The 12,036-nt window shown below is 39.0% G+C and overlaps 1 protein-coding gene across 1 annotated transcript; it reads left to right on the top strand.

Moving 5' to 3' along the window:
- The first annotated feature begins 9,697 nt into the window (after positions 1-9,697).
- On the top strand, positions 9,698-11,037 carry LOC149164666 (germin-like protein subfamily 1 member 7). Its single transcript, XM_089430955.1, has 4 exons — positions 9,698-9,973; positions 10,082-10,218; positions 10,328-10,464; positions 10,575-11,037. Exons 1-4 carry the CDS (start codon positions 9,765-9,767, stop codon positions 10,746-10,748), a joined length of 657 nt encoding a protein of 218 aa, XP_089287081.1. The 5' UTR covers positions 9,698-9,764; the 3' UTR covers positions 10,749-11,037.
- The last annotated feature ends 999 nt before the right edge of the window (positions 11,038-12,036 follow it).

The following is a 12,036-nucleotide window of genomic DNA, read 5'->3' as shown; positions in this document are numbered from 1 at the left end:
TATAGGTTAGTACAAGAACCAATAAAGGAAGCCCCCGAGGCTGAAAATTAAACAAAGGAGTCTGCTGATGCTGAAGTAAAATTTCCACAATTCTCTGCTGAGACAGAAAGACCTGTTGCTACACAAGAACCAACAGGATCTCTAGAAAAAGTGCAGTCAGAAAGCCCTGTTGATACACAAGAACCAACAGGAGCTTCAGAAGAAGTGCAGTCAGTGAGACCTGTTGCTACACAAGAACCAACAGGTCATCCAGAGAACATGCAAGACCAAGACCAGGAACTTACTGACACACAAGAACCAGTAAGTTCACCTGAAGTTGCACAAGATCAAGAACTTACTGACACACAAGAACCAGTAAGTTCCTCAGAGGCTGCACAGGAACAAACAAAGGAGCTTCCCGACGCTATGCAGGAAGAAAAGGAAGAAGAAAACAAGGACTCACCCCGGCCTACCCAGACTATTATGGAAGAAAAAGAAAAAGATACAGATTCACCCCGGCTTGCCCAGACCAGTATGGAAGAAGAAGAAAAAGAGACAGATTCACCCTGGTCCACCAAAATCAATCTGGAGAACAATGAATTAGCCCAACAGGAGGAAGAAGCTCGGGTTAAAGATGAAGAGAGAGATGCTGGATCATCCCAGCCCAATTCAACAGAACAGATGATTCTGATTGATGCCTGTATGCAAACAGAGCTTCCCACTGTTAGTGATGCATGTATAGAAACAGAAAGCTTTCAGGAATTGAAACATACATGGTGGAGAGAATATCATCAGTCTCAAGGCAAAGCATTCGAACAACAGAAAGGGACCTGGTTTGACCATGCTTATAAGAACTGGGAAGCACTGGAACAGTGTAGGGCCCAGTATAAAGAAATTAAGGAACTAAAACACAGGATGTCCCAGATGTTTGAGTTATGTCAAAGGATGCTCGCCACAAGGAAACCCTCCTTTAACTATGCCACATTTTTAAGGGAAAGGCTTGCATTCATTCAGCTGAAGGCTATCAAAGAGGGGAGGCCTCATCAAGTGGTCACAGCAGATCAGTTTATGAAGACTTTTGCAGAGGCACCCAAAAGCGACCAAAACCTGCTATGTGAATTGTACCTCCATAATGAGGCTGTGTCTGAAGAAAGAAACATGAATATGATACCTGTAGTAGGTGACATTCAATTAAGAGCCTTCATCTCCTTTTTGGCGAATCAGCTTACCTGGCAAAACGCCTATGTCTCAGGCCTCCAAAACGAACAGAACTGTCTTTTGTGGATTCGGTCTGAACCACAGAATGCTGCAACTTTCATTTCCCAACACTTAAAAATGATAAGCAATGATGATATGAAGGATCATGTTATGAGACTGCGAGCAGAGGTCCTAACAGACTGTCAGCAGTATGTAAAGACCAAAGCATCATTGGCTGTTAAAGCAAATAAACTATTTTGGGATAACTGCCCCGCAGAAAGGAAGGAATATCACCCGTATAACCCATCAAATCTACAAGTAGCATTATCAAGGGTACCTCGGTATGTTGAATGCGTGCAACGTTGTGCTGAGAATTGGATGGGTTACAAATTCAAGTTCCCACTTTTATGGTTGCCAGGTGATCAGTATAAGGGCCAGTTTGCACTTTCTAACAGAGAAGAGGCAGCAGCATGGAAACATATACGAATTGTTTGTGGTTTCAGAGACAAGTTTGATGTTACTCCCTACAGCTATTGTCTTAGTAATCTGCATTGTTCGTCCCAGTTCTCCGACTCAGACTCAGAGTAGACATTGCATGGGGACATGCAATCTCTTCAGTTGGGGGGGATGTTGGGACTCACAATTGACCTATTTTTGACCTTATCTTTTGCCGTATTATTACCCTTTTGCAGTCATAAGTTGAAAGCTTTTATTTTATAATGACATATTGACCCCAAGGTATGAAGTAACCTTCCGCATATCTATGTTTAATTGTTTATTTCATATTCGTGAATATCTTTATACTTATCCTTGGAAACGCTGACTAAATTGTCAAATAATTGTCTTAAGCTTGCAGGAGTTATAATGTATAGTTGCTGTAACACCAAAAACAGCAACTACGCAGTTGCTGTAACACCAGAAACATCAACTACGCAGTTGCTGCAACACCAGAAGCAGCAACTCCATAGTTGCTACAGTCAGCAACAACAATTACCTAAAGCAAGCTATTTTGTAACAGCCACAAACAACAGATGGCAGCTATCTAAAGAATCTTGACGTGGCATAATCAAGCGGAAGTCTAAAGAAAGAAGAACACAGTCAGCATGAACAGCATGGGGAAATGGCGAAGGAATATGAAGATCCCGAGAAGACGGTCAAAGTCAGTTACCCGCTGTGTAACAGCTAAAGCTCAAGAAAAGAATGTATTATCATACTGTTGTAACAGCACTCTGAATTGCTTATTTTTGACAAGATGGGTTAACTGAATAGGCTGTAATACTTTATTGTAATAGATGCCTCCTCTATAAAGAGGAGACATCTACATGAAAAAGGGATTAGTCGGTGTCTATGGTCAGTCTGTAAGCGAGATTTTGAGAACATCAGCAAGTCTGAACTCTATTGTATTTAATCTTTTTGGCAGATGAATATAAAACTGTTTTGAGCACTTAATCCCGTCTTCGTTTTCCTGGGGAATCTTGTGAGAGGGACTGGGCCCACCTTCCTCACAAGATTCACCCATTTACTTTCTTGTCAAGTGTGTAAGTGTGCAGTAGTTTCTTTCTGGTACTCTGTTTGGAATTGATAGCATTACCTCTGGTATTCTTTGTTTTTCTAGTACTCTGTTTCATTAATCACTTGAGTTTGTTTCTCACCAGTGAATGAGAGTGCAGTGTGCATTAGTAAATCTGATTACAGGTGCAGGTGCTGAACGTCCCCATCTGGAGGATAGGGTCCTGATCCTCTGCTAACAGAGCGTCCATTACTTCGATTTCCAGATTCGTAGTTTTAATTAATTGCTTTCATCTTAACAAGTACTGTAATGACATAGCGTAAGAATTACGTATACTACAGCTTTTCGATGCTTTTATATTTTGAGTACATACAGTACGCAGTAGCCTTTGAAATAAAAAGACTTTCCCTGGTTGACAATTAATGTGGTACTTGAATGTTTAATTCATAAACAATTCAACTAGCCAACATAAGTAAGTAAGTTATCTCCTCTTATTGCATTTAATTTCAGAATAAATTAGCTCTGTTAGCAGACCCTAGGGTAGGGCTCTTACAGAATCGCTCACTCTTTTATCTTTATATAAAAAGTGTCATCTTCGGGCATGGGAGTTATCGATTGTCAGGCAAAGTGAAGTTTTGGTTTGCTTCAAGGGGAAATATTTGTGAAAATGAGTTGTTCCCATCATGTAGACATGTTTTGCACTCATTTCCAAATTTTCACATGCTATTACACAATTTTCGTCATCATCCTCGCAAAGTCTATCATTGGAGCCGCACTTGTTGTAAACTGCCACAAAGGGTTTTCATTAAGCGAAGTATGTTTTCATATGTTCTGGATGATCTTTGTTGTATCAGTAAGTGTCCAAGTGTGTGGTCACATTAAAGTTCTATCATTGCTCGCATCGGTTCCATTGATCCCACAGTTAGCCAAATTTTGGAGGATTCCCAGCAACCTAGCCTCATCTAGCCTTCTTAAACTGCGCACTTCACATCTGCAACCCTCAAGATTTTTCCTTGCCTGTTGGAACTATGCAATGCGCAGAAAGTCTAACATCCAAAATTGCACAAAGGCTACCACTAGTGGCCTTCCCTCATCCAGAGCTCATTTCCCTTAAGAATTGTGCATATTTGTCACCCGTGCCTCTCTGTTGCCCAATCCCCCTTGTCTCTAAGAACTGCGCATATTTTTCCTCCAAGGCTTCACCCCACAACAACCACTGCCTATTTGAACTACGCAATTCTGACCCTTAGTAGGCACTCCGCATATCTTTCCGTTAGTGGGCACTGTGCAGCCTTATCCCTCAGTCCAACCCAGTCACTGAGCCTTCTCCCCCCTGACCTTATATCAGTTCCGGCTCAGTCAATGGATTATCATGCAACATCTTAGACTAGGGGTTTATTAGACTTATGTCGTCTTTTCATGAGTGGATTACATATACAGGAATTCTACTGGGTTATTGCAAGATGATTAAGAATGAGATTAAGAAGGAGGACATCGTAGATGATACTTAAGGATCTGAGGAGAAAAGGTAATCATCAGATAAGAAGACCAAGGCACCTTGAGGTATGATAAAAGATCAGAGACCAGTACTGCATGAAAGCTCCATCTCATTCATAACCCTTTGGAGGGTAGGTACGGAAAACAAAGCACATCTCACAAAGTTGAAATACACCTCTTAGTGTAGTATGAATGATGACTTATCGTTTTCATATCATTATGTATTCAATGACATGTATGGCTACAAACATTGAAAGTCATTTCATGTGTTTTCGCTAAGTGTTCCATTCCCCTTTGCATGTTGGGTTAACTATAATCTTTTGGCATATTTGAATGATATGTAATGTTGCGATCCTCTTATGGTGGTTTCGAAGGTTGGTCTTTGTGTATACAAGTTTTCCTAGTCATGTAAGCATTTGTTGCACTCATACACAAAGTCTTGAGAATTATCACACAAGTATTGTCACAATCATCCTAAAGCCTATCTCTATTGTCGCACTTGTTGCTTATTGTCATGAGATGATCACACAGAGTGTAATTATTTTTTTGTTACCCTGTTGGTATATGTTGTCATGTTTTCGAACTATCCTAAGTGTGTGATCACATTTCAAGTTCATCACAAGTCTATCTTCCTCCTGCACTTATCCATTTTTCCGAAATATTCCCAACCAAGCAACTCAACTACACCAAACCCTGACTAAACTACACACTATGTAGTCTTAGCCCTCAGTGTTATGACCTTGCTGTCTGGAACTGCACAGTGCGTAGTCACTGCTCTCTAGGGTAGTTGCACTGCACAATTCCAGAGCTCAACAACCTTCCTTAACCCAGAGAATTGTGCAACAGTTCCTCCCTGCCTGACTTGAAATGTCCAATTCTCATTGTCAATCCTCAAGATTTTCCCCTTGCCTATTGGAACCTCATAATGCACAGAGAACCCAACCTCTCTTGGCCTCTAGAACTGCACAAAGGTGTCTCCAAGTGCCTTCCCTTACTCTAAGTTCATTTCCCTCAAGAACTGTGCATATTTATCCTCGAGGCCTCTATGCTAACCAATCCTCCTTGCCTTTGAAAACTGCACAAAGATGACCCCTTATGGCTTCATCCTGCATCATCCACTGATGGCATGAACTGCACAATTCTGACTCCCAGTGGAAACTTCGCAATTCTTTCCCTAGTGAGGACTATGTTGAAAATTTCCTCAGACAAGCCTGAGCTACGCTCTACGCAGTCTCAGTAATCAATCCCTCTCCCTATCAACTGGAATTACGCAATGCGTAGTTACTGAGCCCTGCTTCCTAGCCTATGACTTGTCCCAAGCTCAACTCATGTATAATAATGCACCATCTTAGCGTAGGGAGTTTTCGGATTCATGTTGTCCCATCATGAGTGAATTGCAGGAAGAGGTACACTATCAAGTCACAGTGAGAGGATGAAGAGGAGAAGGAGGGAAGTATGCCTAAAGACTCATTTGTAGTTGAACAAACAAGTGGACCTACCAAGAGCAAGAAAAGGGATGCAAGTTTTCAACTACTTTCAAAGATCGAAGACCATTGAAGACCCTGTATCATCAATCTATGCGGAGGAGAAGACAAAGCATATCCAAGAACACATCCATCACTCAGCAGCAACAGTGACTTGACATTGTCACATCATCAAGGCAGTTCACATCATCAGTGTCATGTAAAGTCGTGTCGTGAGATGTCATATGTGACATCACTATTGTGGTCCATGTGTATTGTAAATCAAATGTATTGTAAAGTAAAAGTCCAATGGACACAGAAGAATATGAAGAGTCATGTAAGTTGAAAAGTCATAGGAAGTTGAACAATCATGAGGGTAGTCAAAGACTCACAAGGGGGAAGCATCACCCTTGGTTATATATACCCCCTCATTGTATGAGCAAAGGAATTTTCACCTTGGCTTCTCTCGCAAGGTGTTAGAGATATCAACTAGCTCTTTGAGGAGCAAGGACTAGATCCAATGTCCCACTACTGGGGCTAGTGATGTACAATGTGAATATGTGTGTTGAAATTTTTACTTAATAATAGAAGCCTTTTAAGGCCAACACATTCTTCATGCATGACTCATGAATGTTTGTAATACTATTATGTGGACGTTTGTATTTCATGTTTGCTTTCACATGTACTAAGATAGTTGAACTATTTCAGTTATTTTAATACTTATCTTGTTGAGAATGTGTTGTAATGGTTATAATGGTTGTTATTGTTGTCTCATTCTTGTGGAGAATTTCATAGGATACTAGGCAGACCTTACCTTGCTTATCGATTATAATGATCGTCACATTCACTTTGGACTATTCCGCTGGATGTTAAACGAATCTCTCCTTATTCATTGGTTGTAACAGCCATTTAATCCTCTGTGGACTATTTCGATGGATGTTAGACAGATCCTTCTAGTTCATGCGTGTCTCTTCCTGGGTGGTACTATTACCTCTCACATAGAGGCTCATTTTTCTCCCCCCTTTTGCAATAAGAGAACCTAGACACAGTTGTGCTGCACACTCACTAGGCACACTCACCTTGTTGTTCGAAGATACTATTGCATCACTCTCTTGTCCTGAAAGCTAGAGCCAAGGCAGATCTTTAAGGAGTTGGCAAATATGCCTTGATACCAAATGGGACTCCTACACCAAACGGTGTGAGGTCTAATTGGGACTTCATATCAGGGAGATCTCCTTAGTTGAGAGATTTCCAACAGCGTTAACACGTTTCAAATGAGCCTTTTGAGGGATACTTTTTCATGGATACCCCTTAACCCCCTGAGCATTGAATGATAGAAAAATCATGGTGGAAATTGAATGAGAGATTTTCCTACTCCAAAAGAACTAGAGATAGGTGCATACTTCCCTTTCTTCGTATCATGCATCGTGTCTTGCTACATTTTTAGAAAATGGGATTTTTACCCCATAAGGTTAGGTAGAGGAGAATCGAGGTCTAGAACACCTTTGAATAAGTAATCTTATTTTAACCTAACTTTGGACCGAACGACATTGGAAATTTGTGGGAGAGAGACCTTGTCCAAAGTGACAAGTGATAGGGATCCCCGTTCTTCCCTCCAATGAATCCATAGGAGAAAAAATAGGATTTAGAGAGGTTGAAACAGGTGTCCATCTGGTGCCCACCTAATACTAAAACAACAATAGGGGAACATAAACCACATGCCTCTTTCCATTTGTAGGAAAAACATTCATAAATGGAGAATGAAAGAGAAAGGAGAACTTGTTCGCATCTGATGCCTTTGCTGCTTGATCAACAATTAGAGTTGTAGAGAAAGCGTATTTTGTAGCCTTAAGAACTAAGGAAAGCACATTGGAAACCTATGAGAAAAAGTCATTCTTAATCTTAACCCACTCCTTTTTCTTCTAAATCTTGCCATGGGAACCACCTACGAAGACTGGTCTAAAAATATTTGACATCATGACAACTGAAGGAACCAAAGGGAAACTTATAATAGTGAACTTTCTAGAACCCTAAAAAGACATTACATATCATATCAATCTCTTTCAATAAACTCTCTCGTAGTCCACTTTGACCAGGACCCAAGTCCACCTTCTATCTGGCCTTGAATCCTAATTTGGGTTAAGACCCACGAATCAACCTAACTTGTCCTTGATTTCTTTCAAGGTAGCTTCAGACCAAAAAAGAAAGGGGAGGCTTGGTAGAATATCCCACACTTTTTGAACAACTACAAGAACCTTGAGAGGTTGGAAATCTATTGTCCATAATTGCAAAATTAATCCAAAGGGATCTGATGACTAGTCATTTTTTAGAATTTTCTAACAATGTTGCCTTGAATTTAACAGGAAGTAAAGCAATCCTTTGACTAAATTATGGAATGTAGGAGAATACCCTAGCATCAACACCCATGAGGAAAATAATTAGTTCTTCAATGTAGCATCAATGACACATTTGTCACAAAATATACCAACCAGAGCTTTGTTCACTAGAGAAGGAATTTACTCAAACCTCATGTCCTTTTTTCCACAATTATGACCTTCCTATGCTTCACTCTTATACTGCTTTTACTAGGCATGGGGCCTATAGAGAGATCAAAATCCACAATTAGCAGATATTTCTTGAACGTGTTGTTGTCTTCTTGTAGATCCAAAGGGGGTGAAAAAACAATAGAGGGAGGAGCATTTGAGAGGAGAACACCATTATAGTTGGGTGGTAGAAACACCTTCAAGATAGTTCCTTTGATTGCTTCATTGTGCTTCGCATTAAATGAATGACCTATTGAAAGGCTTGTCATATTAACTACATATCCACTCGGAACAGCCTCAAAAGACATTTCACCACACTTTAACCCTATTAATGTGTCACTTGGGTGATCATACTATGGTTTGAATGCTCGGTATTGATACAAGCTTTCCCCATAATCCAGCTCATCAATTTTCAAAGTCGAAAAAAGAATAGACTAAACCATAAGAAAGAGAGAAAGTGAATTGGAAAAAAATGCGAATTACTTGATCCTACCACATATCACATGGATCAGTACAAAACAATTGGCTTTCCATAAAACATAACTTAGTATCACATATGATTATCACAAACCAAACCTAGTAAGCTCCTCTAAGAAACAAAATAACCAATATCAAAACATATTTATACACAAATAATTTTAAAAATACATATATTTAAAAATTTTAAATATTTAAATACTTAAAAAAAAATTACATTTATAAAAACAAAAATATTTATATATAATATTTAATACTATGAAAGCGTACAACATAAAATTAAAACATTGCATAAATAAATAAAGTAGTAACAATCTAAAGTCCTGGATGCATCAGTGACTATGAGTGACTAAGTCTAAATCCCTGCGTTATAAACATTTTCATAACTGCATTATTTATAGAATGGTATAAAAATTACAAATTTATTTTAAAAACATCTTTATCAGGCACATCGTGACCAAGTAAACCAGTAAAGAAGTTAAAGTCCCTCTATTATAAGCATCTTCATTACTTGTGAACTAATTACATGATGACCAAGTAAACCAGTAGGAAGTTAAACTCCCTCTATTATAAACATCTTCATTACTTGTGAACTAATTATATGATGACCAAGTAAACCAGTAAGAAGATAAACTGCCTCTATTATAAACATCTTCATACTTGTGAACTAATTACATGATGACCAAGTAAAGTAGTAAGAAGTTGAACTCCCTCTATTATAAACATCTTCATTGGTTGTGAACTAATTAATTCGTGAACATCTTCTTCATCACACGTCACATATTTGTACCCGTCTCATTCACCATTTCTAAAATACGGTGTCGTCAAGCAAATGCGAAAGTTTCAATAGGAATAGTTGGTTTCGCGTGCATAATCGACAGTGATTTTGTGTTTTAATAAAAGTAGTGGCTGGCATTGGCATTTAGAGATATTATAAACAATGGTGTCATTGAGAAATTGAGGAGGACAATTTCAAGGTTCAGGCCTATAAATACACATTACGCAGGTATACATCTGAACAAGCAAGTAGAATAATAATACATCGTTTCGTTTCTGAGCATCATACTTAATTACTGTTACCGTTTCCTTTCTTGCGAGATGAAGGCGAATGCAGTCCTAATTTCAATTGTGTTAGTCTTTGCTACTTTTCTTAGGTTTGTTTACTCGGCAGATCCGGATCCCGTTAGAGATTTTGAGACGGGATTGAGTACCTTCACTCTACGTAACATTTTCCAAAATGGAGACGTGAGTAGCGATACTGGAGGGATTCGAGCTGCAACCAATCCTCAAAACTTTCCTGCAGTCCGGTAATATATTCACATATTGTTTGCTTGTAGATGCACAATATATTGTTTGTATGGTGGCCTACATAGGTTTTGATAATACGTAATTAATGGTGTTAAATGATTTTATAGTACACAAGGGCTATCTATTGTGAGGTTTAAAATGGTTCCCTGTGGAAGTAACCTTCCCCATACACATCCAAGAGCTACAGAAGTTCTTTCTCTTTTGTATGGCGGACCCCTTCAAGTTGGCTTCGTTGACACCACTGGTAATTATGTTAATGTGAACACATTTCCTTTCTTTTCATAGTAACAACACCGTGCCATCCATGAACTGTATGTAATCTGATGATCAGTACTCAAATTGATTTTCTATAGGTGCGTCACACATTGATATTCTTTACCCGGGGGACATTACCATATTTCCCAGAGGTGTACTCCATTTTGAACTCAACGTTGGAAGCGTGGAAGCTGAGTATTTGTCGGCACTTAACAGTGAAAATCCCGGAACTTTGGTATGCCTTCCTCCCTGCACCAATTATATGTTTAGCCACCATCGCTGCAATATATTTCAGATGGTTATTGATTATATCATATCATATTGTTTTTGATGATATGATTTCAGACGAGCAGCGAAGCTTTATTTCATATTCCAGTGAGAGCACTGGCAACATCTTTGAACGTGGACCAGAGGGTTGTGAATTGGCTGAATTCAACAGCGTATCGATACGCGCCTTCTCTGAAGAAAACTGCAAACAGCGGTTGTGAGCCCGGTAGAGATATTACTACAGCGTTTTAGTCAGCATTGCACCTTATAAGTATAAATAGAGTGGAATAAACCGCGCCAACGAGTAAAAGTCACCACGACGACTTTTGCGTTGGAAAGTTGACATTATAATGATGGTGTACAAATAAATAGTCATAGATTTTGAATTTCAGCGTTTGTTTGATCAAATTTCTCCAGTTGTGTTACATTGCTACTTTTCTTAGGTCTGCTTACTCTTCGGATCCGGATCCAGTGCGTAGAAGTCGCCGCGACGACTTTTGCGTTTGAAAGTTGAAATTATAATGATGGTGTACAAATAAATAGTAATGATTTTCAATTTCATCATTTGTTTCATTAATTCTCCATATTTCGAACTTCGCTCGATTCTACACGAATCATATTTGGTTGATGGATTGTATATTATATTGATTATTGTGTCACGATGGGCTAGTATTATTTTATAGATTACAAATTTTAAAATGATTTCAGCTGCTGGGTTCCATAAGTGTTCAAAACCCGATGCTGGGAACATCCGATTTAACCAATGTAAATGATCCGATTCAGAACCTCAGAGTTGAGAAATCAATATACCCACCAATCGTCACAGTGGATTCATCTGCAATTAAGGTTATTTATTTCCATTTACATTAATGAAATTGAGATACCACTCAAAACCTACGACATCAGTGAACTTATTATAATTGGAATTTCTGCATGGGTTTAGGAAAGGGATATAAGCTTCACTAAAGCTCCATGCATGGTAGCTCGGAGCCATGAGACGACCATGCCATGACAAGGTTCCTTCTTGTCCAATAATGTTGAATCTCTGCGTATAACGTCCACCTGGTTGAATCGGACATTGTGTAGTATATGCAGGTCTCTCGGCCCACCCTATACCGAACTACTTAACTCCATGCCTGAAATATTTAAGCACGAGTTTTACCAGCAAACCTATCTATATTATCATTGATCCTATTTATAACCGATTTAACTCTGTGCGTTAGTTTACTGATGTCTTAATCCAAACATAATAAGCCATTGGTTATTATAATGAATGTACAAATCGTGATTCAACCAATCAATTGCTCTCAATAAGGTTGGGTTGGTTCATAGTGGTCCTTTGCATCGGACCTGACTCGGGAATGAATTAGGATACTCGGACGATGAATATCTCTCCACTACTCCGTCACGACCTGTTCCACCGATGAGATCAGTAATGTAAATCAAATACTCCAAGGCAGAAAAGTTTTAAAGATCATTAGGCACGATCTTCATACATTGGTTGGAAAAGTAAAAGAGACAACACAAAAACATATGAGTT

Source organism: Pinus tabuliformis, chromosome 5_1 (assembly GCF_031772625.1).
Source record: "Pinus tabuliformis cultivar Carrire ecotype Pingquan chromosome 5_1, CPIR1, whole genome shotgun sequence".
Lineage (NCBI taxonomy): Eukaryota > Viridiplantae > Streptophyta > Pinopsida > Pinales > Pinaceae > Pinus > Pinus tabuliformis.
Note: the sequence above shows the minus strand (reverse complement) of the source record. Positions and strands in the feature narration are given on the sequence as shown.